Genomic DNA, 27461 nt, shown 5'->3' with positions numbered 1-27461 from the left:
CCCTGGTTTAGAACACACTTACTACCTCCCCTGGGCCATGCTGCAGGAGACGTGGGCAAAGGGAACCAGTGCCAAGCACAGAAACTTTGGGCATCATCATTTCCTCCTCTGTTCCTGCAACGTTTTACCCTCTCTGTCCAGGCTTTGTGGCAATCAAAAACTTCTGGTAGACTGGTTGGTACTGTTCAGGGGGAAATATATTGGGACTGGAGAGGGAAAACCAAACTGCACCTTTTAATCCAAAACTAGGTGTGAAAACTCAGCCACTGAGAGGGATTTCAACAAAGCAGAGAGCATAAAAATGGGAAGTTCTCCCTGCAAGGTGGTGGCACTGCCTGTTCCCTGGCACCAATGCTGGCAGGTGAGGAAGTGTCTGATCAGCACAGGAGCTGGGTGGATTTGTGGGTCTTAAGGATCACTGTGAGATCAGTGGTCTTAATGCTCATTAGCTTACTTCTATTTATTATATAATTAATTATGTTGTGTGTAAAACCATCGGTAGTTGTCTTAATTATTTTGTGTTTGAATAAAACCCGAGCATGATGCTGCCCCTGAACTAGTACCAGGATGAATGTGGGCACAGTTTTGACCTGAGGCAGCAGCACAAGGCATGTGCAATTAAACCTCTTCAGCTTGGGAGTGCTAATTGTCTCCCCTCTGGTCTGAAGTGTTCAGTCTCTTACAATGCACTGATTTTACTGATTTTTCCAGTGGCTGTATTGTGAGCAACAATACCCACTTCTGTAATAGAAAAAGTAGATTAGGACAATTAGCATCAACTCCTGTTTCATTTTGTTCACTCTGTACACACACGAGAAAAATGATGCCAAGGCTCCTTTTCTCCTTCTTCCCCACTGCTTGAATTTCAGCTTTACCATCAATTTTGCCACACAAACTTAGTAAACTCCCATCTCTCTTCCCCAGCTCTCTGTTGACAGCTGTCACACTGTGCAAACCACCACGAGAGCCCCCCTGAGCTGAATGAGAACAAGATCTTGTCCATCACTGAGGACAGCTTTCACACCCACTCTCATCCTTCCCCCCGTTTTCTCAGCCCTGTCACTGCAGATTTTACCCCGAGGCAGGCAGTGGCTCCAATCTGCTCCAGCTTCTGCTGCCACATCACCTTTCCCTCCTGTTCTCTCCCCTACCCTACAAACCTCTGCCTCCACCACCCCTCTTGTGCACTGAGTGTTTCTGCCTCTCGGCACTCTTCTTTCTAGCTGGGTCTAATCCATCCCCTCCCTTGCCAAATTCCAGTTTCTAAACTCTTCACCAATGGTTGTCCATACAGTAACCATGGACTGAGTACCAACATCACGGCTGGGAATGTTCCCAGCTGGAAACTCCTGGATATTGCTGCTCTTGGGGAACTCTCTATCCACCTCTATCTCCATCCCAACCTTCCCTTATCTTGTCTTCTGATAAGTAGACACAGCAAGATACAAATTTACTCAGATACCTTCACTTGCTCCCAGAATTCAGGGCAGGGAATGATGCCCATCAGCCTGTTCAGCTCTCCTGTCTGGATTCCAACTCTCAGTGTTTGAGCTGTTGTGTCCTTTGCACAGATCTTCGTGTTGTGTTCATCCCCTCAGGTATCTATCAGATATCATTTCTATCTCCAGCTGCATCAAAATGTCCCACCGCACTCAGTTCCTCCAACCTTCTGCTTACTCAAATCCAGCCTTTAGGGCAGGTCTGTGGGTTGTTTTTCTGGAGCTGTTGCATTTTTTGTACCAAGTGATGGCTAAAATGTGGTCAGTGGTACAGCACAAATAAAACAGTGTTGAAATAGGAAGGTGCTCAGGTTTGGGGCTGTGTATTTTAGGCAGGAGCAGAGTGGTTCAAGCAGCCATGAAGTTAATCGAGAATAATTTCTGAACATGGTCCTGACTTAGCAACATTTCAAAATGTTTCCCAACCAACTTCAATAATTGTCCCATCAGAGACAAAATATCTACTCTTGGAAGGCAAACTTCTGATGTTTTTGGAAAACCCAACCAGGTCTCTTTGCTTTTCTTCCTTGAGACAGATTCCACACGTCTCAGAGAACTCTCAAAGTACCTCAGTTCTCTTTAACACCAAAGCACCAGCTTGGGTTTCAAAGTTTTGTGTATTTCCTGGGGTTTAAATTTACATTTTCATGTAAAAAGACTCTGTGACTTCTTGACTTATGAGCACAGATGTGAAGATGCCATGGAAGCACCCAGTGACACCCAGGTGTGACTTGCAGGGACAAGCAGGAGATTTCCATGTCCCATTGAGCCAGAAAGTCTCAAAGCACTCTCAGAGTGACAATAAAATGTCACTGAATTCTTCATAAACGCTATTTCAGTGAATTGTGACAAACAGCATGTACAGATTGTCAGGACACCAGTCACTTGAGATCCTTAAGTTACACGAAGTCTAAAGAATTGGTGACAACTTTTCTCTGCTTCTATACTTCAGGCAAGGAATGAAATGGACTTTCCTTTCCAGCACTGTCAGGCTGAACTCCAGTGAGCCACTGAGCCAGAAAGGGTGTGAATGCTGAGGATGGAGGGAACGACACTTCACTTCATCCTCCAAGAGCTTGTGTCTTTCTGAAGTAACAAAAGCCATCCATCCCTTTCACTCCTAGAGGGCTTTTTTTACTGCGCTACAGAATTTGTCCTCGTTTGTTGAAGAGATCTTGAGCAGTGCCATGATCCACCAGGAAGAACCACATGTGGGGTCTTGTCCTGATCAATGTTCCTGCTGTGAAATGGGGCAGGCAGTGTCTCTGCACAGGTGTGTGTGTGAGCACACTGCACAGGGCTCACCAGAAAGATCACAGCTCTGCCTTTGATTGCTGGCTTGTTCCAGGGTGTTAACCCAAACTGTGAGGGCACACAGAGGGATTCTTGTGGCCATCCTGTGCAGGGCCAGGAGCTGGACTCGATGGTCCTGGTGCCTTCCAGCTCAGCATATTCCGTGGATGTGTGATGGATTTGGATTTCAGAGCGTAGCAGTGCTTAAATCACACAGTTCCTGTGTCACCTGACAGAACTCCCTGATCAATGTCACTGTGGCAGGTTTGGCCGTGGTGTCCCAGCGAGGATCTCACACAGCCACGGCCTCACAGGACTCCTCCTTCCCTCCCTGGGCTGGGGCCAGGCTGGGATGGGCACAGTCCTGGGATGGGCACAATTCCAGAGCCGCTCGGGCTGGGATGGGCACAATCCTGGGATGGACACAGTCCTGGAGCCACTCGGGCTGGGATGGGCACAATCCTGGGATGGACACAATTCCAGAGCCACTCGGGCTGGGATGGGCACAGTCCTGGAGCCACTCGGGCTGGGAGGGCTCCATGGCCCAGCCGGTGCCACCTCCCTGCCCCACCCCAGAGCACAAGGCACAGGATTGTGTCCAGACTCTTCTGGAACGAGACTCCCCAGCCTCTCTGGGCTCTGTTGAGGGCTGGGCACTGCCCAGGGCAGAAGCTGTGCCTCTCGTGCGAGGGAATTGCTGGGCTCAGTTGCTCTGGTGCCATTGCTGGGCCCGGAGCAGAGCCTGGCCCTGCTCTGCCCTCGCTGCACACAGGGACACGCAGGGCCGAGGGCTCCCCTCCCGGCTGAGCCGCCCCAGCTCCCTCAGCCTTTCCTGGGCGCCGAGATGCTCCAGGCCCCTCAGCATCCTCGCAACCTCCGACGGGCGGGCACGGCAGGCGCGGGCGGCCTCGAGGGCGGCTGGAAGGCCGGTGTGGCCGGGGTGGGAAGGCGGCCCGGGGCAGGCCTGAGGGCCGGGCCGGGCCGAGCGGCCCCGGGGCCCGCGGGGTCGGCCCGGGCGCGTCCCCGAGGCGCCGCCGCCGCCGCACGAGGCCCGCGCGCGCTCCCGGGGCCGCCCCGCGGTCACGTGCGCGCCCCCCGCGGTCACGTGGCCCGAGCCGCTCGCGCCCCCGCCCCGGCGGCGGCGGCCCCTCAGGACGGGATGTAGTCCCGGCCGGGGGCGCGGCGGAGGGATCCCCGCGCCGGACCCAGCCGCAGGGCGCGGCGCCTCCTAGCGGGGCCGGGGTAGATCCCGCCGCCGCCGCCGCCGCCGCCGCCATGGCCGCGGCCGGCCCGGTGCGCCCCGCGGGGGCCCCCCCGCGGCGGGGCCGCGTCACCGCCCGGTGCGGCGGGCGCGGCGGGGCCGGTGCCGCCGGGACCCCCGGGGCTCCCCCGCCCCCCCGGGGCGCGGCCCCCTCCCCTCCCGCCGGACAATGAGTCCCGTATGCTAATGAGGGTCTGGCGTCACTTCCGCTCTTTCTCGGCCGCCATCTTGGCCCGGGCAGGCTGTGGGCAGCGGGACCCGGCTGTATTGTCTGAGGGGCCCGGGCGCTGCCCCCGCCCGCGCCCCCGCCCCGGGCACCCGGCCCAGTGACCGCCGCCCCCGCCCCCGGGGCCGCTCCGCACCGCCCGCCCCGCACACTGCGCTCTCCCCCCCGTCATTTCCCCCTTTGTCTCCCCCGCGCCGCCGGCGGCTCCGCTCCGCCCGCCCGCCCCGGGACCGGGCGGCGCCGGGGAGGGTCCGGCGCCCCCCCCCCCCCCGCCCCAGCCCGCCCTCGCTGCGAGGAGAGCCCGGTCAGGTAGGTGCGAGCGCGGCTCCGCGGTGCGACCCGGGCGGGGACAGCGCCCGACCGCCCCCTCCCTCCCTCCCCCGGGCATCCCGCGCCGTGCCCGCCGCCCTGCCCGCCGCACCGGGCGTGCGGAGCTGGCGGCGGCCCCTCCCCGCCCGCACACATGTTGAGGAGCCCCGGCGGCTACGGGGACTGAATTCAGGACCGCGGCGCTGCTCCCTCCCCGGCCGCCTCCCTTTCCCGCACGGACGTGTCCCGGCAGCCCGGGAGAGCGGCACCGCCGGCCGGCTCCGGCATCCCGGTGTGCGGCCGCAGCGGGCCCCGCCGGCGGAGTTGGTGCTCGGAGCGGCGCCGGGGATGCGATGAATGGGAGGGAGCAGCCGAGGGGTCCCTGCCCGCGGGAAAAGGCGGGATCCGCCGCTGCCATCCCGAGCCGCATCTGCGGGATGGAGCGCCGCCGCCTCACCCATCCCTGCCCCGGGCTGCCGTTACCGACACCGGTTTCTCAGACAAAGGCGGGGGGGACAGCAAACCCGGAGCCTTGCAGCCGCACCGGACAGACACCCCCGGTGCCGCGCACCCCCTTCCCGCGGCGGCCGCAGCCCGGGCGGGGGTTCCGGCACAAGTGGCAGTGCGTGCTCGGTGCCGGGGTGTCCGCGCAGCCCCGGTGCCTTCCCCGGCAGCGGCCGCGGGCGTGACACCCCCGGCCCCCCCGAAATCCACCGCAGGCCGGCCGGGGCGCTGCGCGGCGGCAACCGCCAGGGGGCGCCCTGCGCGGCGGGCACCGCTGCGGCGGCGGGGGGGGGCACACACCGGGGGGGACACGGACCGGGGGGGGAACAGACCGAGGACACCGAGGGGACACGGACCCGGGGGCACATGGACCGGGGGGGCACGGACACGGACCGGGGGGGGGGGAGCATGGACCGGGGGACAGGGACCGGGGGGGTGGCACGGCCCGGGAGGGGCACGGACCGGGGGCACCGGGCGGCTCGGCCCGGGCTGGCTCACCACCAGGCCCGGGGTCGTGTCACCGCTCGGGCCGGTGGCTGTCCCAGCTCTGGGCACGTGGCTGCAGCCCCCAAACCCCCCCGGTGTGGGGCCGGCCTCGGGGGGCTTTGTCTGGAGCCCTCCCATCTGGGCGCTCCCGGGTGTTGGTGGTCGTTGTTTGTTGGGTGTGTTTAAGCCGTTTGGTAGGTGTCAAAGAGGTTTGCGTTCCTTGTAAAGAAATCCCCCTTTTTCTCAACTTGTGGGGTTCTTTCCCTAGCCGTGTTTTTATTTATTTTTGCTGCTGTCTTCTGTTTCTGTTTGGAGGTGTGAGGGAACGGAGGCAGAGGATTCCCGCCTGTCAGGGTAGCATGGAGCGACCTTAGCTGGCTGCTGTGCAGCTGAGCCCTGTGTGCCCCAGCCGGGCTCCCTCCCGCAGGGTCTCCTGCTCGGGAAAACTTTCACTTCAGGACTCTGCGAGCTCATAATCACAAGTTGTCATCGTGCTAGGTGAGAAAGATGGATCAGTCTGCTTAAGAAACAGAAAAGCCTTTTTTTTTTTCTGCTCTTAATACCAAACCAAAGCTTGGTTCCTTTGCAGATGTGTGGTTGCAGATGTTGGGCAGTAATTTGATATCAGGAGGTGGACATCTACCATGATATGTGCTGAAATCTTTATGAAACAACAGAAGAGAAACACCCTGTTGTTAAGGGAATTGCACCAGATGCTGATGGGTTGTAATATAATGGTCACCTTTTCTGAAGATTATTACAGCAAATACTTCCAACTTCACTTAAACAGAGATGTCCTTTTTGGCACACAACAGATAACTTGTTCTCCAGAAGTGACACTAGGCTCGATGTTTTGGCACTATTTTTGGTGGTTAGCTGCCCTTTGCTCAACTTAGTATTATCTCTAAGTTAGCATTCAAGAGTGACTTTTTGGTATCCAAATAGACATGAGGTGCTCCCGGGGGACATCTCTGAGATCACTGAAAGCTGATACAGTTTTAGTGCCCCGTTCCTAAAAAGATTTTTTTTGTTTGTTTACAATTGAAGCGCTGGTCCATCAGGCCGGTCTGGAGAAGGCATCTCTGTATGTTAAACATTATTTCTGCTTCAGGGTGTGTTGTCATGGCCAGCCTGAAGTTCCCTGGTGTCAGGCTGTGGGAGGTGGGTGCTGTTGGGTGTGCAGGAAGGTGAGAGGTGACTCCTGTGCCTGGAGGGTGAGACAGACAGGTGTCAGCCTGGGAATGAAAAGTCCTCACAGGAGAGGAGCTTCCTGACTGCTTTGGGAAGTTCATGCCCTGCGGTGTGAAGCATCAGCTGCACAAACGCAGCACCCGGGAAGGTTTGTGTGCTGCTCGGGCTGACAGGAGGAGCTTGATGTGTTTTCTGTGTGTGTAGGGCAGAAGTTTCCGGTGGTCCCTGTCACTGACACAGGTCCCTGTTGTTGCCACGGCGTGCGGGTGAAGTGTAAACTCATTTGTTGTGTCCCTGTGCTGTTGTGAGCTGGCTGTGAGCTGTGGGGAAATGCGCTGGGCCAGGTGAGGTGTGCTGCTCACACACTGCAGGCTCAATAAAGGCTGATCATCCCAGCTCAGCTTTACCGCTCTGTAATAACATAAATACTGAAAGTAAACACTGAAGTTTACAGTAGAATTCCTGGAATACGGAAACATATCAGAGTCTTATCAGTAGTTGTAAGTCACACAGTCCGAATGTATATTTTATGGCTTGTTATTAAGATGGCAGCTGATTTCATTGGTGCAAAGAAAGAAACAAGTGATTTTGTGGAAATAAAGACGGTGCTCCTGGGTTAATGTGTTTCTTTTGAGGTGGCTGCAAAGAAGATTTAGCAGCTTAAGAGGAAATGTATTGGGGTGGGTTTTGTGGGGTTTTGTTTCAGAAAGGGAAAGTTATCTTTGCTCCACTACTTGAGGTCTTTGAGGGAGACAGAATTCCGTTGGGAATGAACAAAGCAGTGTCAGATCTGAGGAGGAGCAGTTTAAAGCCTGGAGGAGAGGTGCCAGGAGAGGCAGGGAATAGCTCTGGGGCGTTTTCACAGGTGTCACTGGAGCCGCTCTGCCTGCATGGGCAAAACTGAGGAGCTCTTAAAAGTCATTATTTCAGCTGGGTTTGTATATTAGTAATGCTACATTTAGTGAGATGTTTTTCTTTGAGATCCATGCACCATGCTTGTTTAAAAATGCCACAGCTGCCTATGCTGGCCTGTATCTAAACAAGCATCACACCTTTTTTTTTTTTGTTATATTGAGTCAAGAGCTGCTCTGTGCCCAGATTTATATATACACACATATATATATATCGGGTATGGTTCCTATGAACATAATTGTAACAGGATGATTCTAATGGGGAGATAGTTCTGCTCATATAAATAAGTCTGTTGCTAGAGGTGTTTCTTGATAATGTAAGAGATGGAGATGACACAGGTGCTGCTCTGAGTCTCTGTGCATCGGAAGAAAAAAAAAACCCTTGCTGATGTTAATTTAGTTTTATTAAAAAGAAATCCTGTACCTCAGGGAGGTTTATTTTTCCTCACCTGACACATTTGGGAGGAATGCCCTCCCTTTCCTGGGCAGCATGGCCGAGCTGGCCTGTTCCTTTGGAGCTTTCAGGAAGAGCTTAGGTGTGGTTTCAGAATCAGATGGGTGTTCCAGATTCGAATAAAGACCTCTTCGGGAGGGAGAGGGTGTAACTCCTCTTTATCTACCTGGGGGCCGTGTGCCTCAAGGCAAGAACTGCATTGTTCAGAGCTTCAGTGCAGCTCTGGTGTCAAAAGGCAAACAGGAACTTGTGCTTAGTGGCTCTGATTTCTCTCTAGTGCTCTTGAATGTGAATGAGGGTTGATGGTTTGGAGTAAGAATGGAGTAAATACCATTTTTTCTGCAGTGAGTCACTTTCAGTTACGCCATTTATATCCTTACGGTTTTGTTGGGTTTTTTTTTAAGGTGGCATTAAAGATTATTTAGCAGAAAACTGAGAGTGACTGGTGAGTCCAAGGCCTGTGTAGTTGACCCAGTGGACACATCTCACCTGCAGATAGATGCAGATCCCATGGCAAAACCCTTTCATTTAACACCTATTTCTCAAGTAGTATCTAAAACAGTTTACAAGAAACAAAAATAAAGCGACTGTGGAGCAGCTGTTCCCTGAGGGAGCACTCCAACTCCTCCAGCCCTGCAGGTGGAGGAAAGGGCCTGCTCTGGAGCCTGCCTTCACTGCTGGCTGTTTCCTCCCTGCCCCAGCTCCTCTCAGGTCTCAGCCAATGCTTCTTGCCCCCTGTTGTCCCTGTGGTGTGCAGAGATTTCTGATGGGACTCTGGATCTCACTTTGTGCTCATGCTGCAGCTGGGCCAAGGAAGCTGCTGGTGATGCAGCTTCACAGCAGCAACAGTAAGGGGACAAAATGGCTCTGGAAATCTAAGTGGGCAAGATCAGTGGGCTTAAAATGCTTTTTCTTTTCTTTTTTTCACCTAAATAGTCAAGCTCAAGTTTGTGATCTTCTCTTTTGTTTTGTTTCCCCGTTGCTGCTGCTGTGAAGCCCTTTGCCTGTGGAAGGTTCCTGAGGAGGACAGCAGTAGCTGAGGTGGCCTAACGCTGGGATGTAGGCAGGGATTGGAGCCCTTGGGAGCTGTGCTTAGACAGAAAGGGAGAGAGGTAAGAAATGTGCAGTGTGAGACTGATCTGGAGCTCTTGTTTACAGCCTTTCCCCCGTGTTGTAATGGCAGCGTTTGTGCCTCGCGTGTGTGGAGCGTAAGGCAAGGGAAAACAAGCAGCACCAGCCTCCTTCAGTGCCTATTTTTACCCTCAGAAAACTCAGATGCAGCCAGTTGGCAAAATCCCTCCAGTATCTGATGGATCTGCTGTCTGAGACAGCCTGGATTGGCGGGCTTTGGATGAGCTGGGGAAAGTGTTGGTGTGCTCTTTTGTATGCTGGGTTGTGCTGCCCCTCGCACACAGCCCTGGCTGGGGCTGCTGAGGGCACGGCAGGGCTGCTGTGGCTGTGAATACCTGAGTGTGTGTGTGTGAGTGTGTCTGTGTGTGTCTGTGCCTGTCTGTGTGTGTGTGTCGTGTGTATCTGTGAGTGTCTGTCCCTGTCTGAGTGTGTGTGTGTGTCGTGTGTGTATCTGTGAGTGTCTGTGTTGTGTGTATCTGTGCATCTGTGCCTGTGTGTGTGTGCCTCTGTGCCTGTGTCTGTGTGTGTATCTGTGGCTGTGAGTGTGCATCTGTGCCTGTGTCTGAGTGTGCATCTATGTTGTATCTGTCTGTCTGAGTGTGTGTGTGTCGTGTGTGTATCTGAGTGTGTTGTGTTTATCTGTGCCTGTCTCAGTGTATTTGTGTTGTGTGTGTCTATCTGTGCCTGTGAGTGTGTGAGTGTGCATCTGACCCTGTCTGTGTTGTGTGTGTGTATCTGTGCCTGTCTGTGTGCCTCTGTGTGTGTTGTGTATCTGTGCCTGTCTGTGTGTGTGTTGTGTGTGACTCTGTGCCTGTCTGTGAGTGTGCCTGCCTGTGGCTCTGTGTGACTCTGTGGCTCTGTGTGTCTGTGTGACTCTGTGTGTCTGTGGCCTGTGTGACTCTGTGTGTCTGTGTGACTCTATGTGGCTCTGTGGCTCTGTGGCTCTGTGGCTCTGTGTGGCTCTGTGTGACTCTGTGTGGCTCTGTGTGGCTGTGTGACTCTGTGTCTGTGGCCCGTGTGTGTGTGGGAGCAGCCAGGGCAGGGCTGGAGCTGTTTCCTGCAGCCCGGGGGCTTGGCCGGGGCCCAGCAGCTGTTTGGGTGAGGGAAGGAGCTGCCCTGCCCCACAGCGCTGCTGTGGCTGCTGCAGGGCTCTGCTCTGGCTGGGGGCACAGTGCTGGTGTCAGGGAACACACACGGGGCAGGGGACCCTCTTCACTTGCAGTCTAATCTGGCTGCACTTTCCCAGTCAGTGTAATCCAATCATAAATTAGGTGTGTATTGATTATTTGCTTTGTTCCTGCACGTTATACAGCGACTACTGTGCTGCTTTGTTTAATTACACAAATGTTTTTGTCAGCTTTGGGTTGAAAATTTTAGGATGATTCTTGATTTAATTTAAATGGTAACTGCTCATTCGTTAATCACGCTTCCATTTCCAAAATTATCTTTACTCTGGGATTGTTCATGCTTAGCTCCAATCTAGATGAGGACTATTTTGGAATTGTAGAGCATATTCATGCAGCCTTTTTTCCTGATCACTGAAGTGTGGATATCTTGGTGTAAGCAAATAATATCCTTTGTGCTTCAATGATCTCCAGTCTCGATTTCAAATTTCTGCAAGATGTGCAGCCTTTATTGCATTTCACACCAAAATCTCTTAGAAATAGCCCTGAACAAGCCTGGCTCTCACACTGAGGATGTGTATTGAATATTGATTTAACTGCCCATGTTGTGTGCATATAAACATTTATCTGTGGAGGTCTTGAACAGTCACAAAAGACATTCTCTCTGAGATGTCAGGAGGTGTGCAAGCCTAATTCTGGAGCTGTTGGTGCCTCTAATTCTCCTTTTCCTATGCCCTAGAGAATGGACATGATTTCAAAGTGCTTTTCAGAATGCAGTAGAGGTTGCCAGAGTTGATGTGGCCTTTATCATGTGTGTTGGAAAGATCCCTCAGAAAACATTGAACTGCAGCTACCAGCATTCTTTAACCTACCTCAGCCTACATCAGCAAAATCTCAAGACTCACCAGGAGTTCCCAGCAGAGCCCGGGAAGGCAGGTTGTTCATCAGAACAGAAATAAGGAGTTGTGGTTCCCAGAGCAGTCAAAATGTGATCATTTTGTGTTTGACATCGGGGCAGAGATGCCTCAGAGCCCAGGACTCCTCCTGCTGAGGTGAAGTTGATGAGGAAACAGTTAATTCCTGCTCAGTTTTGCAGTGAGTGTCCACACCCACCAGATGGAGCTTCGGGCTCCAGTGGAAAATTCCAGAAATTGAGCAAGAATGAGAAGTGTGTGAATGACTTAGGAGATGCCTGTCTGCTGGGCTGCACAAGGTGCTTTTTTAGCCTTTAAATAAAGAATGAATGGAGACTGAGGTGTATCAGCCTTACTGATTCCTTTCACTACAGCTGCCTTCCATAGTTCTTCCTTGGATGGGAAGTTGGGAGTTCTTAATGCAAGAGTCAAGCTGAGGCTAGGCAGCAAGCCCAAACAGGGCTTGATATAAACCAGGGTTTCACAAGCCTTTGCTGAAAATTGCCTGTAACCACTGAAACAGGGTGTTAGAAGTTTTTAGGCTCAGAATTTCCTCCCAAGGATTAAGGTGGTTTTCTCTAGTACCACATTTTAGATGGACTTCTCTCCTGAGGCCATGGTTGTGTAGGGTGCCCTGTGAGGTGGTGTGAAATGGTCCTTTTGTTTTGACACTCCACTTGAAACTGGTTTTGGAAGTTGCTGATCTAATCTCTGAAGTGGTTTTTAATATTTTTAAATCCTTGGCTTTTTGACAGAGGGGCTGTTAACAAATTGCCTGTTTGCCTGTGAGGGAGAGCTGGAGCGTGCACAGCGTGGCTCAGGTCTTCCAGTGCTTTGTCCGGGTAGCAACTTGCAGCTGAGGATTTCCATCAGTTCGGTAATCTCAGTTTTAGAGCTGAGGTTTCCAGGGGGGTCGTGTTGATTCCTCTTTTGTGGCTTGTGCTTTGGGTCCAGACCCGAGCAGGAGGGCTGGGGCTCACTCAGAGCCCAAATCCCCTCTGGGGCTGAGCTGTGGGCAGCTGAGGGCCCGCCCTGCTCTGGGCAGGAGCTCCTGCTGCAGGTGGCCCGGGGGCCGGGCTGGGGAGGTGCTCTCAGCTGGAAATGGCACTGTTACAAAACAGGCTCCCTCCAGGATTACGGTGGATTGCAGAGGGAGCCCTCAGTTGTCTGGCATTTCAGATGTGCTGCTGAACTGCAAATCTCATTACCTTCACAGGAGGGTGGGTGCACAGCCCTCGCAAAACTAGGCCAGAAATGCTGAAATGAGGAGGAAAGAGGAGAGTCCAATGGAAGAGAGTGAAAATGCTCAGTGCCAGCCAGTGAGAGGTGTGTTGGAACAGACTCTTCAATCACTCGTTACAGGGAGGAGAGGGAATTAATTGCCACTCTTACTTTCAAGGAAGCTCTCAGTAGTTTCTCTTCTCCCAAATTCTCTCTTCCCTCTCATACTTCTACTCCTTTTTTGTCTCACTTGCTCACTCTTCCCTGAGATAACCCTTGTGCTCCCTGGCTGTTCCTCACTCACCTGCCCTGGGATTGTCAGGTCCCAGAGTCCCAGGGACAGGCCATCGCTGTCCTCATGTGAATATAGAATATTCTACACCAGCACTCCACGGGGCACCATTTAACCTGCGTACACCCAGAGGCGGCTTTCTGTTGCTGTGGGAACCACAGGTTCATTTCCTTGCATATTTTCCCTGTGTTTCAGGAGATTTCACTCAGTGGTGCACTGTCAGCCTTCTCTGCAAGTCTTGTTTCATGGCTGGCTTTTAGAGCATGCTATGAAAGGCAGTTTGCTGGGCAAATTGTTAAAAGTTACCTTGTTTCAAAAGCAGCTGGAGTAGGGGAATAAAAGTATCAAGAAACCAAGTCTTGTTTCATCCTGCCCAGGAGCGGAGAGCTGCTGCCAGCTCTGATGTATGATTCTGTGTTGGGCTGTTAGGTATAAACCGGTGACTTCTTCAGCTTGAAATGCTGGCAGAATACTGGCTAAAATCAAAGGAATTCAGATGATGAAGTAAGAAGCATGCCAGGTGCTTGGGGATCCTTGTCAGCAGCACAGGGAAATGATCCTCAGCGTTTGGGAGACCCAGCATGGGATGAAGTACTTCCCTGAGCTCAGTATCATCAACCTGATGCAGTAATTGCCACTGATCTGCTCTCGAGGCTGATGGGTCCTCACCCAGAAGTGTGTTTGCTGCGGGGAGGACTCCCTGGGAGAGAGTTCATTTGGACTTGTAGACACACAGGGACACACTCAGAAATGATCCCGTGTGAAACAACCCATCCTCGCATGGCTGAAGGTGTGGGTGATGCTCTTGTTAGAGCACGTGCAATATTCAGTTCTGCTGCCACATGAAGTATTTTAAGAATGTTGTCTCTTTTAATTTCTTCAAATGTTGTAGTGTCTTGTGCTGGAAGCGTATTTGCCAAAGAAAAGCACTCTGTACTTCAGGCTGTGGATGTTCTATGTGAATAATCAAGAAATTAAAATCTAACAATTCATATTGCCTTATTCCCTGGCAGAGTAATTATTAATGACTCAACAAGTTTTGCTTTTATAAACTTTAGATTTGGTGGTTTCAGATTTCATGTTCCGTGTTGCGTTTCCAGTCTGTGCAAGACTGGCTTTTCTGTCCGTGGGTGATGGATCAGCCTTCCACCAAAGTGTCATCATTTCTGTGCCAGTTTTACTGAGTGCTTCCCAGAGAACTGTGTGTCCCCGGGGCTGTGGCTGGAGGCCTTGTCACCTGTTTGATGTCCCATTGTCCTGTAAGGCGGGACCTGTTTGTGTGGGAACATCCAAGGAAGTGTTCAAGGATGGTGGCAGTGTCCCTGAGGTTCCCAGGTGCGCTGTGCTGTGGTGCTGGTAGCTCAGGTGAGGTGCATGGTCTATCAATGTGAGACTGCCCTTATCACAGCTCTTCTCTCTCATCTCTGTTTTCTCAGCAGGATATGAGCCTTGCTCCGAGCCCGGGCTTTGGGCTGCCCCGGGGGCTGTGACGGAGCCCTGAGGGGCCGTTCTGCAAGGAGAATTGGCTGTGGAGGCTTGTGCTTCAAACTTGTCCAATGAGTGTGAGACGCCCAAGCACCATTCATTTCGGAGGTAAATGCCTCATCAGAAGTACTGCAGGCACGGGGAGAGGAAAGATTTGCATTTGGCTAACTGTGGGCAAAAAGTTGCAAGGGTAGTTTTGGCCGTTCACTTCTGAGGTTTGGACATTTTGAACTTAAAGGAACACCAGCTTGGACTCCAGAAAAATTGAGAGGTTGGGGGGCTTTGGGTTCAATCAGTCTAGCAGCTTCACTGCAGATTAATTGGTTTCCTGGTTTAAAATTTTCCCTCCTCTGTGGGTTTAAAACCATCAGAAGTAAAAGTGAAAGCTGGTTTAGATTGCAGGAGAGATGACTCTGAACAAACTGGGGGAAACCCTCTGACTTGGGACAGGAAGTTCAGAGATCTGCAATTTAAGTTGGGTGTCCCTTTAAGTTATTCCTTGGAATATGTCATTACTTATTTGAATCTCAAGTGAAATGTTTAGTTTTGGAAATTTAGCTGAAATGTTCCTGTTTAAGGTATTTTCTATCATTTGTCTATAAACTGATCAGTCAAAGTGGGCTGTATAAAGGGAGGGGAGGGAAGAATCCTGGGAAAAGGTAAAACCAAAGGGGGGAAAACCCCAACAACAAACAATTCAAAAACAAATGAAAGAAAATACTGCAATGACAGGCTGAGATGTTGGTACTTGCCTTGGCTGGGGGAGGGAAGAAGCACTTGCATGATGTGTTTCACCTGCAATTGACTTCACGTTATTGTTATTGAAATTGAACCAGGTTACTGATAAAATTGTAATGATAATGTACATTTGCAAAGTTAATGAGTTAAATTTGCTCTAGTAAACAGCAGTAATGTCCTGGCACCCGGCCCACAGAGCACTGAGACTGTGGTACAGATTTGCAGTGTCTGGGCTGTGCTGAGGATGCTGAGCCTGGGTTCCCGTTGCTTTTTGATTTTAATGCCAACTGTTACTGGGAAATATTTAATACCCAAACCCAGGCTGTCTGGTAGAGAGCTGCCCTTTTAATGAAGTAATCTTTAGCATAATCTGAATTTTATGTACTAATGTGTTACCACGCTGCATGATTTTTTTTGATTATGGTGTTTGACTCTGCTGCAGCCCTTCCCTTTTAGCATTATTATGGATATTAAGAAATTTGGGGTTGAATTATTGGAATGAAAGCCATGGGATCATGATACAGCCCTAACAAAGGCAATGGACCAGAGTAGAGGGTGTAAGTGTGTGGGGTGGGATGTATTGTAGGGGAAAGGAACAGCTTTTAGAATAAGGGTTTGAAACATTGCTTTTTCTGTAGGAAAAAGATGGAGTATTGCATGCTGGGAACAAGTGCTTTCCATAAGGTAGCTAAATTTTAAAAGTACATTTGTTTCATTTTGTTTTAGGCTTTGCTTAAGTATTGTTATCTAGTAATTTTGTCCTTTCTGCAGTTTTCATTTTGATTAGACCCTCTGCAAATCTTTCTTCAAAACATAACAAAAACTCAACCAAAAAACCTCAAACCTGGCCCAAAACTGCAGTTTGCCATTTTTGAAACATTGCTGAGTGCGTACAGAAAAATATTTAAAGGCTATCAATAATGGTATAAATTCTTCCATGATTTCAAAATTGCAGGTACTAACACTGTTACATTTGAAAATGTGAATGTGTCGGGTGACTACAGGGAAATGACCAAAAGTAAAACCAGTTTGTTACAATGTAGTGTCCATTTAGAAATTTAAATTTAGTCTCCTCTTTAGAAACTAAAAGCCCCAAGCCTCAAAACACCAACCCCAAGAAGCCCCACCCCAGGAATGCTGTCAGCAGAAACTCCAAGTAAAAAGTCTTTTTTTTCCCCTTTGTTCCTGTGAATAGCAAGACACAACACACTTGGAGGAAGTCTGGGTAGATGAGTCAGGACTTATTTCATTAACTGCAGTTAAATGTTTTGGCCAGGTTTCCCCAGGAAACAAGGCTTACACAATTTTTCAGATTGTGGCTTGTCTCCTAATGCCCCCTCCCAGCCAGGAGAGCCGTTTTCACCCGAATTGAGTGGAGGTGGAGGTCTGGAAAGAAAAACGAGCACCTTTAAGTTGGATTAAATGTATCTCTCCAGGAAGAGAGGAGACAGGATCGAAGGTCCCCAAGTTCCCTTCACACCTCTGTCCACACACAGCCCGTTCCTCAGCAGGGGCAGCAGTGCCAGGGGCTGCCAAAGGCTCTGGGGGAGGAGGAGCTGCAGGGAGGGGACAGAAATGCCACTGCTCAGGAGGGCACAGGAGGAGCAGGGCATTGCCTTGGCTGAGTGTGTGAAGTGTGGAACTCCAAAGGAGGTGTTGTGCATGTGCAGAGTGCATTATCCCATGGATCCGATGTTATTGCAGGTACAGCAGCAGCTCATGATGCCCCGTAAAGCTTTTCTTTCCCAGAAAGAAAAGCAGGCTCGTGCCAGGGAAAGGGATATGTTAAAAAAGAGGAGGAGGCGACAAGACTATCTCAAGAGAAGCGTGGAGCCGCAGAAAAATGCAGAAACAATAAAGTGGCACAGGGATGATGAGAAGAGGAGAGAAAATGAGCAAGTTAAGGACAAAGAGATCAAGAAGCGGTGGAGACAGGATGAGAGAGAACGACGAAAGAATGTGGACGCTATGAATTGGCACAGGGAAGAGGAGAAGAGGGAAAATGAGCGAGGTAAGGACCAAGGAGGCCCAGAACCAGCAAAGGAAGGAGGAGAGGGGGAAAGAGCACGGAAAGGATGGGCCTGGTGAAGCAGCAGAGGATGGTGAGGGGGAGAGGGGAAGACAGAGAGGAAGAGCAGTTGTGTTTTATAAGCATGCACAGAAATAACAGCTAATGGTATCTTTGAGTTTAAAATTGATTTAAAATCTGCTTTAATGGGCTAGGGTTCTTACACTGCTGATTGTTTTAATAAGGCAAGGTTGAGCTGAGTGTGTCTGAACTCACAGTCACGATGGGACAGAACAGGCTGGGTTTGCACCTTGTTTATACAAATATCTGTTTTGCACACTTGTTCACACCTCATGATTTGTTCAACACTGTAGCTGGTTATTCTGCTTGTCAGATCACCGAAAAGCTCAGGTTTTCTCAGTCTTCATAACAGGAATAAATGAGAGCATTAGGAAGGGAAGGGTCAGCCTCATGTGCCCATAAGAGAAGGTAAAACTGATGCTTTATTTCATTCTTTTTAATAATGTTCCTAAGAGGCTTGTAGTCACATCCACAGTTTTATTCTGAGGTCTGTCATGGTTCCTTTACACAGCAGCATCTTCCTGCAGATGATTTCTTCAGGTCTTTACTTGTGGTTGAAAACCATTGTTTTACCTTCCAGCCTGTGACAGTGAAAATCCATTGTGCTTGGTTGTTGTGTACCAAAGCTGAGGCATCAACCAAGCACAGGGAGCAGCCTGAATGATGTCCAGGCATGAAAGTAACACAGTGGGGCACATCTGGAATATTGGCTGAAGATTTCAGTGCAGAGAAAAAGGCTGGTGTGAAGGTGGTGCACCTTTCCCAGAGTCACAACAGCCTTGTTCCGTGTGGCTGCTGTGGGCAGATCCCCCGTGTCCTGGGTCAGAGCAGGAACAGCCCAGCACCTCTTCCCTGGGGCATCACTGGGGGTCCTGAGCAGGGCCAAAGTGCAAAGGACCCACCGGGGAATTAAGATTTCAGTTACACTAAATTGAAACAGCTTTTGCAGTGTAGAGACAGGTGCAGGCTTTCTGTCCCCTCTGGTGATGTGACTGCTGGGGGTTTGGTGTTTCTGTCTCTGAGGGCACAGCTCCTGTGGGGTCAGAGTGCGCTGCTGGGGCTGAGATCAGAGGAGGGATCTCTGCACTGGCACAGGAATGGAGTGAAGGAAACGTTCACTGTTGCAAATGTGAAATGACAACTTTGGTGCTTCTAAGTTAGTCATCCTCTGCTCTTTCATAGCTTGTCTTTTCTGCTTCCTTTTGGCTATTGAATTCTAGAAGTCTGCGTTCTAGGAGTCAGTACCTGGCTGTGGGAAGACCTTTATGCTGGGAACTGCACAAACACAGCAAAGGAAGGTTCCAGACACTGCTCACAGTCACTCTGTGCTTCCTTTGCCATTCCCTTGGGACTGGTGCAGTCAGTTTGTGTACACACACACTGGACATGAGGGAGAGCTCTGGGATCTGCCTTCTGAGGCACCTGGAGATCCAGCCTGGATGTTTCTGTCGGGGTGCTGTTGGGGTTGGTTTTAAGCAGTCATTTACTCATTCCACCCAGCACTTCAGTGTGGATTGATGTGGTCAGACATGCTCCAGGTGTCTTCCCTTAGACATCAGCTTTTGGTCAGATAAAGGATGCCTCATTTCCAGAGCAGCATTAATGCCTAGATGATTATTGAGAGGCTGCTTAATCCCAACTGCTTTTATGTCCCCATCCAAGGAGGTGCCAGCAGAGTGATGTTTACGTTACAATTGGAGTTACTTGCTGTAAATAGAAATGGATGGAGATGCTAAAAGCTTTTGTTGTAGTCACAGCCTGTAATAATACCAGACTGTATCTGGCTCTCCACTCACTATGATCAAATAGCCAGAGATTTCCTAAATAAAATGAACTGTATTTGCCTAAGGGTGAGGGGGTTTGTTACATTAGGTGAGCTGGATTAGGCTATCCAGCAGAATTGCCAAAGCAAGGTTGATGTTAAAAGCTGACATTTAAAAGTTCACATTTCAGGTGTGAGGGTCTAACTCTATCCTGTTAGGATGGGTGGTGATAGGAAGATCCAGGGAATTTCATGTCTTTAAAACTGGACTGAGGCAAAGGGCAGAGGCAGGAAGATGCTGCAGATAGAGCAGAGATGTTGTTTTCAGGTAGTTGTAAATAATTGGCTTTCTTTGAGTTTCTGTATATCATGGTACCTGTGGCATGTGCAGCCGTATTAGACACAGGAATTAAGAGAAAGCATTTGGTTTCTTTGGTGAAGAAGTTCAGTGGCATTTTGAGATCAGCTGTTTGATATCAAGCAGTATTTTGATCAATTTGTTGCTGTTTCAGAGGTGCCCTGTGCATGGGCAGCCTCAGCAAGGAACAAGCCAGAGAATGGAACAGTGTTCACCAGTTCTGTGGGGGAATGAGGCAGAATTACTGATAATTAAAGTGCAGCACTATCAGACAAACCACATTTGACTTAAACCTTTTCTCTTACTCTTCTTTTCCAATAGAAACTATGTTCCAACTTCCTGTCAACAACCTTGGCAGTTTAAGAAAGGCCCGGAAAACTGTGAAAAAAATACTTAGTGACATTGGTTTGGAATACTGTAAAGAACATATAGAAGTAAGTATGGCACCTCCAAGGGTTGGAGCTAAAATGCTGCAGAGTTCAGGGGACAGTTCATATACGTGTTGTGTATGCCATGATTTATTTTTAGTCCTGTTTAGGTTCCACACAAAGTAGTTCATTAGAAATGTGAGATAGAATGTACATGTAAACACTTCTGGAAATATTAGTGGCTACTGAAATCCAGGAATGCTGGAAGAACTCAGGAAAGGTGTGAGATGTTGGGGCAGAAATGGGTCTTGAGATGGTCTTTGTGCTGCAGCAGGTGCTGAAGTTACAGAATCATCTCTGTGCCTGGGTCAGTTCCTGCTTGCAGGATTTGTGGAGCAAGTCTCACGTTTAAGAGGAGAATTCTGAGCTGGGACAGTGTTACTTGCAGTATTCATTTCAGTGGAAGTGTTATTTTTGAGTCTTTATGTGCTGCTGACTTCATGCCAAAGGTGAAATGCTAAAGAAATGTTTCATAAGATAGTTTTTTAAATAAGAATTGGATGTCTTGGACACCACACGTGTCCAACTCGAAAAGCTTCCTGTATGAAATTAATTAAAAGCCAACCAATCAAACAAAATGAATACCACACCACCAGCCCCAGAAAAAGCAGCCAGAAAACCCCAAAGCCACACACCGGTTTGGGAACACTTCTCCCGAGGATTGCTTTTGGAATGAGATGAGTTTGTAACTACAGCGTTGGCTTGGTCAGGAGGATGGGTGGTGAAGACATTCTGCAGGTGTTTTGTGATGTGGAGAATATTCAGAGCTGTCCCCCTGCCAGGAGGTGCCCCCAGACTCCCCCAGTGATGGGCTCTGCCTTGGCCAGCAGCCCTGGAAGGGTGCAGGGGTGCTCAGGGATTGCTTCAGGGAGCCCTTGGGCCTTGCTTCTGACTCTCTGTCCTCTCTTCCCATCTTCCCTTCTCCAGGATTTTAAGCAGTTTGAACCTAATGACTTTTATTTGAAAAACACTACATGGGAGGATGTGGGACTGTGGGACCCATCGCTTACAAAAAACCAGGTTGGTAAGAGTTTCGGTTCACACTGAGGCTGGAGATGGGTCGTGCTGAAGGGCATTTCCCACACATTCCAAGAGCTTTTCCTGCAGTTTTCCTCAGGGATTTTCAGGTGTTGGCAGCTCAAGGGACAGCAAAAAGCTGCGTGCTGTTTTCTTAGTCCTGTTCAGTTGTTCCTGGTGTGTTTGTCAGAGCCTGGGTGGGCAGAACTGCAGAGCTGATGGCTCCTTGCTCAAGTCAAACAGCTGCACGTTAGGAGCCCATTCCCACCTGTTCCCAAGCCTAGCACAGTTCACCGGCCTTCCGGCCAAAGGATCAGCAACTTTATACAACTGGCAATGAGTCTTTTACCTTTCCTTAAATGTTTTATTCCTGGTTTCCATCCCTTCCAAAGCTGTGTCACTGGATGCTCTGCTGCTCAGGGCAGGGTCACTGTCAGTGCAGCCCTGGGTCCCACAGCCCGTGCCCCACATCTGCTTTGGGCATTTCTAGTTCTGCACAGCAGCTCAGGGGCACTGGAAGTCCTGCTGGTGTGGTGTTTCTGAGGCAGGAATAAAGGAATTCTGAGCTGAGCCAGCAGTGGAGGGAGGAAATGATGCTGGTGGTTCCAGCAGGTGGTGTGAGCTGCAGCAGCCTCTGCTGGGGCTGCAGGGCAGGGTCACCCCAGCAGTGACAGGTCAGAGACCTCTCTGCAAAGGAATCCCTGTGTGAGCACCTCGGAGCTCAGGGACTGCTCTCAGAGGGGACTGTGACCCATCCTGGGATGGATTCCTCCTGTTAATCTGAAAATGACCACTTAGCACTGTCTTGCCTAAAATGCCCTGATGTCCCTTTTCCTAGGTAACCCAGAATAAAAATTGTGATACAAACGGAGACAGCTCTTGGTTGGTTGGTTAGTTTGTTGGGGCCTGTCCACCAGGAGTGTGAGGCTTCAGCAGGTGGCCAGAGCAGATATTCCAGCTTTGTTCTGCAGAGGGGGAGTGCAGCCCTCCAGCTCCCTCACCTGTGACCTGTGTGTAGCTCGGTGCACAGGGCTCGTTCTGACACTCAGGAGGAATCTCTGTAACTCTGAGTTCCCTGTGTATCCCACCTGAAGTGCCAGGCTGCTTGTGGCTGTCCCCAAGGCCAGTGGCACTTCAGACTGTGCTGTAGCAGTTGACAAGAGCTGCATTGGCACCGTGTTACATGAGACAAAAGCTGCAGGCAAACTGCAAGGGTGGAATTCCCAAATTCCTTTTTGTTCCTCATTTGAGATTGATTGAAAAATCAGGTTTGTGCTTTGATCACAGGGAAGAGGCTTGGTGGATTTAAGGGCTTGTATAGCCTGTGTCCTGGTAAGCTTAAATCCTTTTGTTCACCAAAAAAAAGTCTGGAATTCCATCTTTGCTGTTAAAGTGTGTAATGGATAAAGACGCTGAAATAGCTCCAGTTACAGATCCATATTGCATTTACAAAGTTTGGCAGATTCAGGTGGGCAGTATCTCATCTGGATACAGTCTCATTTCCTCAAACAGTCCTGCTGGGCTTTCCCCCAGAAAGGAGAGGGACCTTTTCTTGCAGCCCAGCTGCAGGGAGGAGGCTCTTTGTGACTGATAGGGAAAGACACTTCTGACTCAGCCTCACCTGCCAAGGTCCTGGATAAACCCCGCAGGAACCCCTTGGCACTGACCACATCGTGTGTGTGTTCACGTGATCAGCTTTTCAGGGCCTGGTCTGCAGGCCACAACTGGGAGAGAAGTGAATTGAAGGTGTGAGGCGGCTGCAGGGGGGCTCGTGAGAATTGTTTAGAAAGGGTGTGTGGAGATTATCTTGGGTGTAACTTTGCTGGGAATCGCTGTTGGATATTTAGTCTGTGCTCTGTTCTCTGTTCAAGGACTATCGGACAAAGCCCTTTTGCTGCAGTGCATGTCCCTTCTCCTCGAAGTTCTTTTCAGCCTACAAGAGCCACTTCCGGAATGTTCACAGCGAAGACTTTGAGAACAGGATCCTGCTCAACTGCCCCTACTGTACCTTCAACGCCGACAAAAAGACTTTGGAAACGCACATTAAAATATTCCATGCTCCCAATGCCAATACACCGAGTGGAGGCATCAGCACTTTCAAAGATAAAAACAAACACGAGAGCCTTAAACCCAAGCAGGCTGACAGTGTGGAACAAGCTGTTTATTACTGTAAGAAGTGCACTTACCGTGACCCGCTCTACGAAATCGTTCGAAAGCACATTTACAGGGAACATTTTCAGCACGTTGCTGCTCCTTACATAGCCAAGGGAGGTGAAAAGTCCCTCAATGGGGCAGTTCCATTGAGCTCCAGTGCCCGAGAGGAGGGGGGTATCCACTGCAAACGATGCCTTTTCATGCCGAAATCCTACGAAGCTTTAGTCCAGCACGTGATCGAAGACCACGAGCGGATCGGATACCAGGTCACGGCAATGATAGGCCACACCAACGTGGTGGTCCCGAGGTCTAAACCTCTGATGCTCATAGCTCCCAAACCCCAGGATAAAAAGCCTATGGGACTCCCTCAGAGGATGGGAGCCCTCTCTGCCGGCAGCGTCCGCTCGCTCTCGTCGCAGCAGATGATGAACAGACTCACTATACCAAAGCCCACGTTAAATTCTGCAGGAGTCAATATGATGTCAAACGTTCACCTACAGCAGAACAATTACGGGGTTAAATCGGTGCCCCCCAGTTACGTGGGTCAGCCAGGGGGGAGGCTCAGCCTCAGTGGCAACGCGCCCGTTTCTCTTTCCCAACAATCACAAAGCATGAAACAGTTTTCAGCGAGTGGCAATGGAAGGCCTTACACCCTGGGAGGGGAGCAGAGGTCCCAGGCCTCGGGCAGGTACTCGCTGCAGTCTGCCAACTCCTCCTCGCTGTCGTCGGCGCAGCTCAAACAGACGTCGCTGTCGCAGTCCCAGGCAGCGTCCAGAGCTCTGGGCCAGTCTGGCTCCAAATCCCCCGTGGCTGCTACGGGTCCCTCCGCTGTCAACACCTCGTCCACGCAGAAGTGGAAAATCTGTACAATCTGCAACGAGCTGTTCCCCGAAAACGTGTACAGCGTCCACTTTGAGAAGGAGCACAAGGCCGAGAAGGTGCCAGCGGTGGCCAACTACATCATGAAAATCCACAACTTCACGAGCAAATGTCTCTACTGCAACCGCTACCTGCCCACGGACACGCTGCTCAATCACATGCTGATCCACGGGCTGTCCTGCCCCTACTGCCGCTCCACCTTCAACGACGTGGAGAAGATGGCCGCCCACATGCGCATGGTGCACGTGGACGAGGAGATGGGACCTAAAACTGACTCCACGCTGACCTTTGACCTGACGTTGCAGCAGGGCAGCCACACGAACATCCACCTCCTCGTCACCACCTACAACCTGCGCGACGCTCCCGCCGAGTCCGTAGCTTACCACGCTCAGAACACGCCCCCGGTCCCGCCAAAGCCGCAGCCCAAAATCCAGGAGAAATCTGACGTGCCCGTCAAGAGTTCTCCACAAGCAGCAGTGCCCTACAAAAAAGACGTGGGGAAAACTCTGTGTCCTCTGTGCTTTTCGATCCTCAAAGGCCCCATCTCCGACGCGCTGGCGCATCACCTCCGGGAGAGGCACCAGGTGATTCAGACGGTTCACCCCGTGGAGAAGAAGCTGACCTACAAGTGCATCCACTGCCTGGGCGTGTACACGAGCAACATGACGGCCTCCACCATAACGCTGCACCTGGTGCACTGCAGGGGCGTGGGCAAGACCCAGAACGGGCAGGACAAAGGGACGTCGTCCCGGCTGGGCCAGTCCCCCGCCGCCGCGCCCATGAAACGCTCCTACGAGCACATGGAGTTCCCCATGATGAAGAAGAGGAAGATGGACGACGATGACTCCCCCTCTGCCTTTGAGGAGAAGCCTGAAGAACCTGTAGTTCTAGCACTGGACCCCAAGGGTCACGAAGACGATTCGTACGAAGCCAGGAAAACGTTTCTTACCAAGTATTTCAATAAGCAGCCCTACCCCACTCGGAGAGAGATCGAAAAGCTGGCGGCCAGTTTGTGGCTCTGGAAATCTGATATCGCATCTCACTTCAGCAACAAAAGGAAGAAGTGTGTTAGGGATTGTGAGAAATACAAACCCGGGGTGCTGCTGGGCTTCAACATGAAAGAGCTGAACAAAGTCAAGCACGAGATGGATTTTGATGCTGAATGGCTGTTTGAAAACCACGACGAGAAGAATTCCAGAGTCAATGCCAGTAAGACTGTTGATAAAAAAATCAGCTTAGAAAAAGACAATGACAGTTCCTCAGACAGCTACGAGAACCTAGAGGAGGAGTACCACGAGAGCCGCAGTCCCTTCGGGCAGCACGTCTCTGACATGGGTGGGAAAGCCTCGTCTGACAGCACAGTGCAGAACCCCCAGGACAGCATAGCCAAGGAAATCATGGAGGAAAACACGTTACAGTCTCCAGAGAAGGCTGAGCAAAAGCAAGAGGAGAGCTCTAAATACGAAGAGATGATTGCTGCTGAAGAGCCAACAAAACTGGTGGGTGACGTTTCAGACAGTGAGGGTGACCAGGATGACCAGGATGACGCAGTGGAGTGGAAAGACGGAGCTTCCCAGTCTGAAAGCGGGCCTGGTTCCCAGCAGGTTTCGGATTTCGAAGATAACGCCTTGGAGGTAAAACCAGAAGTGTGGACAGATGAATCCTCCCAGAGCGAAGATGCCGGGAGCAGTAAACCCACCGCGGAGGCCAAGGGGGGTGGATCCGAAAGCGATGAAGAACAGTCAAAGTGGAAGAATCGTTCCTATGGAAAAGTAGAAGGGTTTTGGTCCAAGGACCAGTCGCAATGGAAGAACTCCTCGGAGCTGGAGGAGAGCCTGGCCAGCGAGCAGATGGAGTGGCAGAGCAGCACGATGGACAGCGAGGACGGCGACGGCTTCGGGGCCGTGGGGGCCGAGCCCATGCACGGCAGCCTGCCCGGGGTGGAGCTCAGCAGCCAGCAGGCATGAGAGGCTCTGCCCCGCGGGGGCACTGCCAGGAGGGCCCTGCTGCCCTGCCCTGCCCTGCCCTGCCCTGCCCTGCCCTGCCCTGCCCTGGGGGCACCTACCCATCTGCCGGCCCAGGGGCATGAGCACAGTGACTTCATGTGAAAAAACGGATAGGCTGGCGGCTCCAGAATGCACACAGAGAAAAGCAGAGGATTGTTTTATCTGCGTTTTCAACCCTCCTTTTCACCTTGTCCATGTTGAGTTGTGTCTTTCCAAGAGGCCCCTCTCCGGCAGCGCCGCGGCGCCCTGTATAGCAGACTCTGGGGAAATGGAGTTTTCATGTATCATTCTGAATAGTTGAAATGTATATTTGTACAGTCTTTTAGACCTATTCAAGTGAAGCTTATGGAACTGTTCTTGTGTACCCATCATAGATCTGTTTCTCTTTTTTAGTGTTGCCCTGCTGTGTAATAAATGCTGTATCTAGTTTCCCTAGCAAAGCTTGAGACTGCTCTAGTATCAATTTTGACAGACTTAGTTTTTGCACATAACCTTGTACAATCTCCAACCAGAGGCCAGCAACATAAAAATATATCTGGGCTCTGTTGTATTATAGAATTTTCTTGTTCTGAATATCCTTGACATGACAACTGATGACAAACATATTTCAGAGCCATTTTCTGAAATCTTTTAAGCTAAAAAAGAAAAATCACATGCAAGAAACAAGTTTGCAGCTACTAATTTTGACACCTTTTAGATCTGTATAAAAGTGTATTGTGTTGAAGCAGCACACTGAGACAAAGTGCTGGGTTTGGATATTTAGTTTTATCTTTAGTTAACACCAGCAAGGTGTTGTATTCATTTATACCATCTAATATATGACACACTGTTGTAGTATGTATAATTTTGTGATCTTTATTTCCCTTTGTATTCTTCATTTAAGCATCTAAATAAATTGCTGTATTGTGCTTAATGTAAATATTTGCTTTATTACATGCAAGTGCTCCATTCCTGGTTGGTAAATCCCACCTCACAATATTCATTCCTTCTTTTTTACCTCTGTTCTTCCAAGTGCTCCCCAGCCCTGCTGGGGCCTCTCTGTTTAGTTCTTACTGAATACTTATCTCCCTCCAGGTTACTGAGAATCTCCAGGATAACTCGGGCTGAAATGTGTTGTTCCTGTTCAGTGCTGTAGAACACAGTTATAAATAGCATTGTACTGCTTTGCTTGTTCTGCCTCCTGGGGAAAGGAGGTCTGGGAAATCCTCGAGGAACAGAGATCTGCTTTTCACCTGGAAAGTCCTTCCTGTGTGTCCGGAGCCTGGGGCCAGGAGAGTGCTTTGGAATTCTGACCCTTCCTGCAGGGAGGAGCACGAGCCTGGGCCAGCCTGGCAGGTAAAGTAAATTAAACACCAGAAAAACTGAAACAGTTTGTTCAAAGCTGGGCTTGGTTTGGCCAGGCCAGGACCTGAGGAGGGGATTCACTGAGGGGACTCTGCTGTGCTGAGAAAAAAACTTAGTGCAGTGGGGAAGTGCAGCAGCCTTTATCTGTTCAGCACTGACCTGAAAAATTTGGTATCTTTTTATCAATGTACCTGGCAAGGTAATCTTAATATTAGCAAGCTCTACAGTTAACAGTGTTCTGAACTCCTGGGTGTAGTCAGGGGAGAGTGAGACTGAAATGTGAACTCTTTAGGAGTGTTTCATTTGCCAGAAGATTCCAGGAAATGCCATTTTATACAGTGATTAAATTAAAGGTCTTGCACACAACCATTCTCTCACCGGGATA

At 50.5% G+C, this 27461-nt stretch overlaps 1 protein-coding gene across 4 annotated transcripts; it reads left to right on the top strand.

The window, feature by feature from the left end:
- The first annotated feature begins 9141 nt into the window (after positions 1-9141).
- ADNP (activity dependent neuroprotector homeobox) lies at positions 9142-26651 on the top strand. Of its 4 annotated transcripts, none has more exons than XM_066198599.1 (7): positions 9142-9246; positions 14256-14409; positions 15678-15723; positions 16744-17050; positions 19570-19682; positions 20604-20696; positions 22565-26651. In XM_066198599.1, exons 3-7 carry the CDS (start codon positions 15685-15687, stop codon positions 25691-25693), a joined length of 3681 nt encoding a protein of 1226 aa, XP_066054696.1. In that variant the 5' UTR covers positions 9142-9246; positions 14256-14409; positions 15678-15684; the 3' UTR covers positions 25694-26651. The 4 variants fall into 4 exon arrangements, with proteins under 4 accessions (XP_066054696.1, XP_066054698.1, XP_066054697.1 ...); XM_066198600.1 differs by having other exon boundaries at positions 9149-9246; positions 14253-14409; XM_066198601.1 differs by lacking the exon at positions 15678-15723.
- Positions 26652-27461: the final 810 nt, after the last annotated feature.

Source organism: Chamaea fasciata, unplaced genomic scaffold, assembly GCF_029207755.1.
Source record: "Chamaea fasciata isolate MVZ Bird 193981 ecotype frontalis unplaced genomic scaffold, bChaFas1.0.hap1 SCAF_17, whole genome shotgun sequence".
Classification (NCBI taxonomy): Eukaryota; Metazoa; Chordata; class Aves; order Passeriformes; family Sylviidae; genus Chamaea; species Chamaea fasciata.
This window is presented reverse-complemented; position numbering and strand designations above follow the sequence as displayed.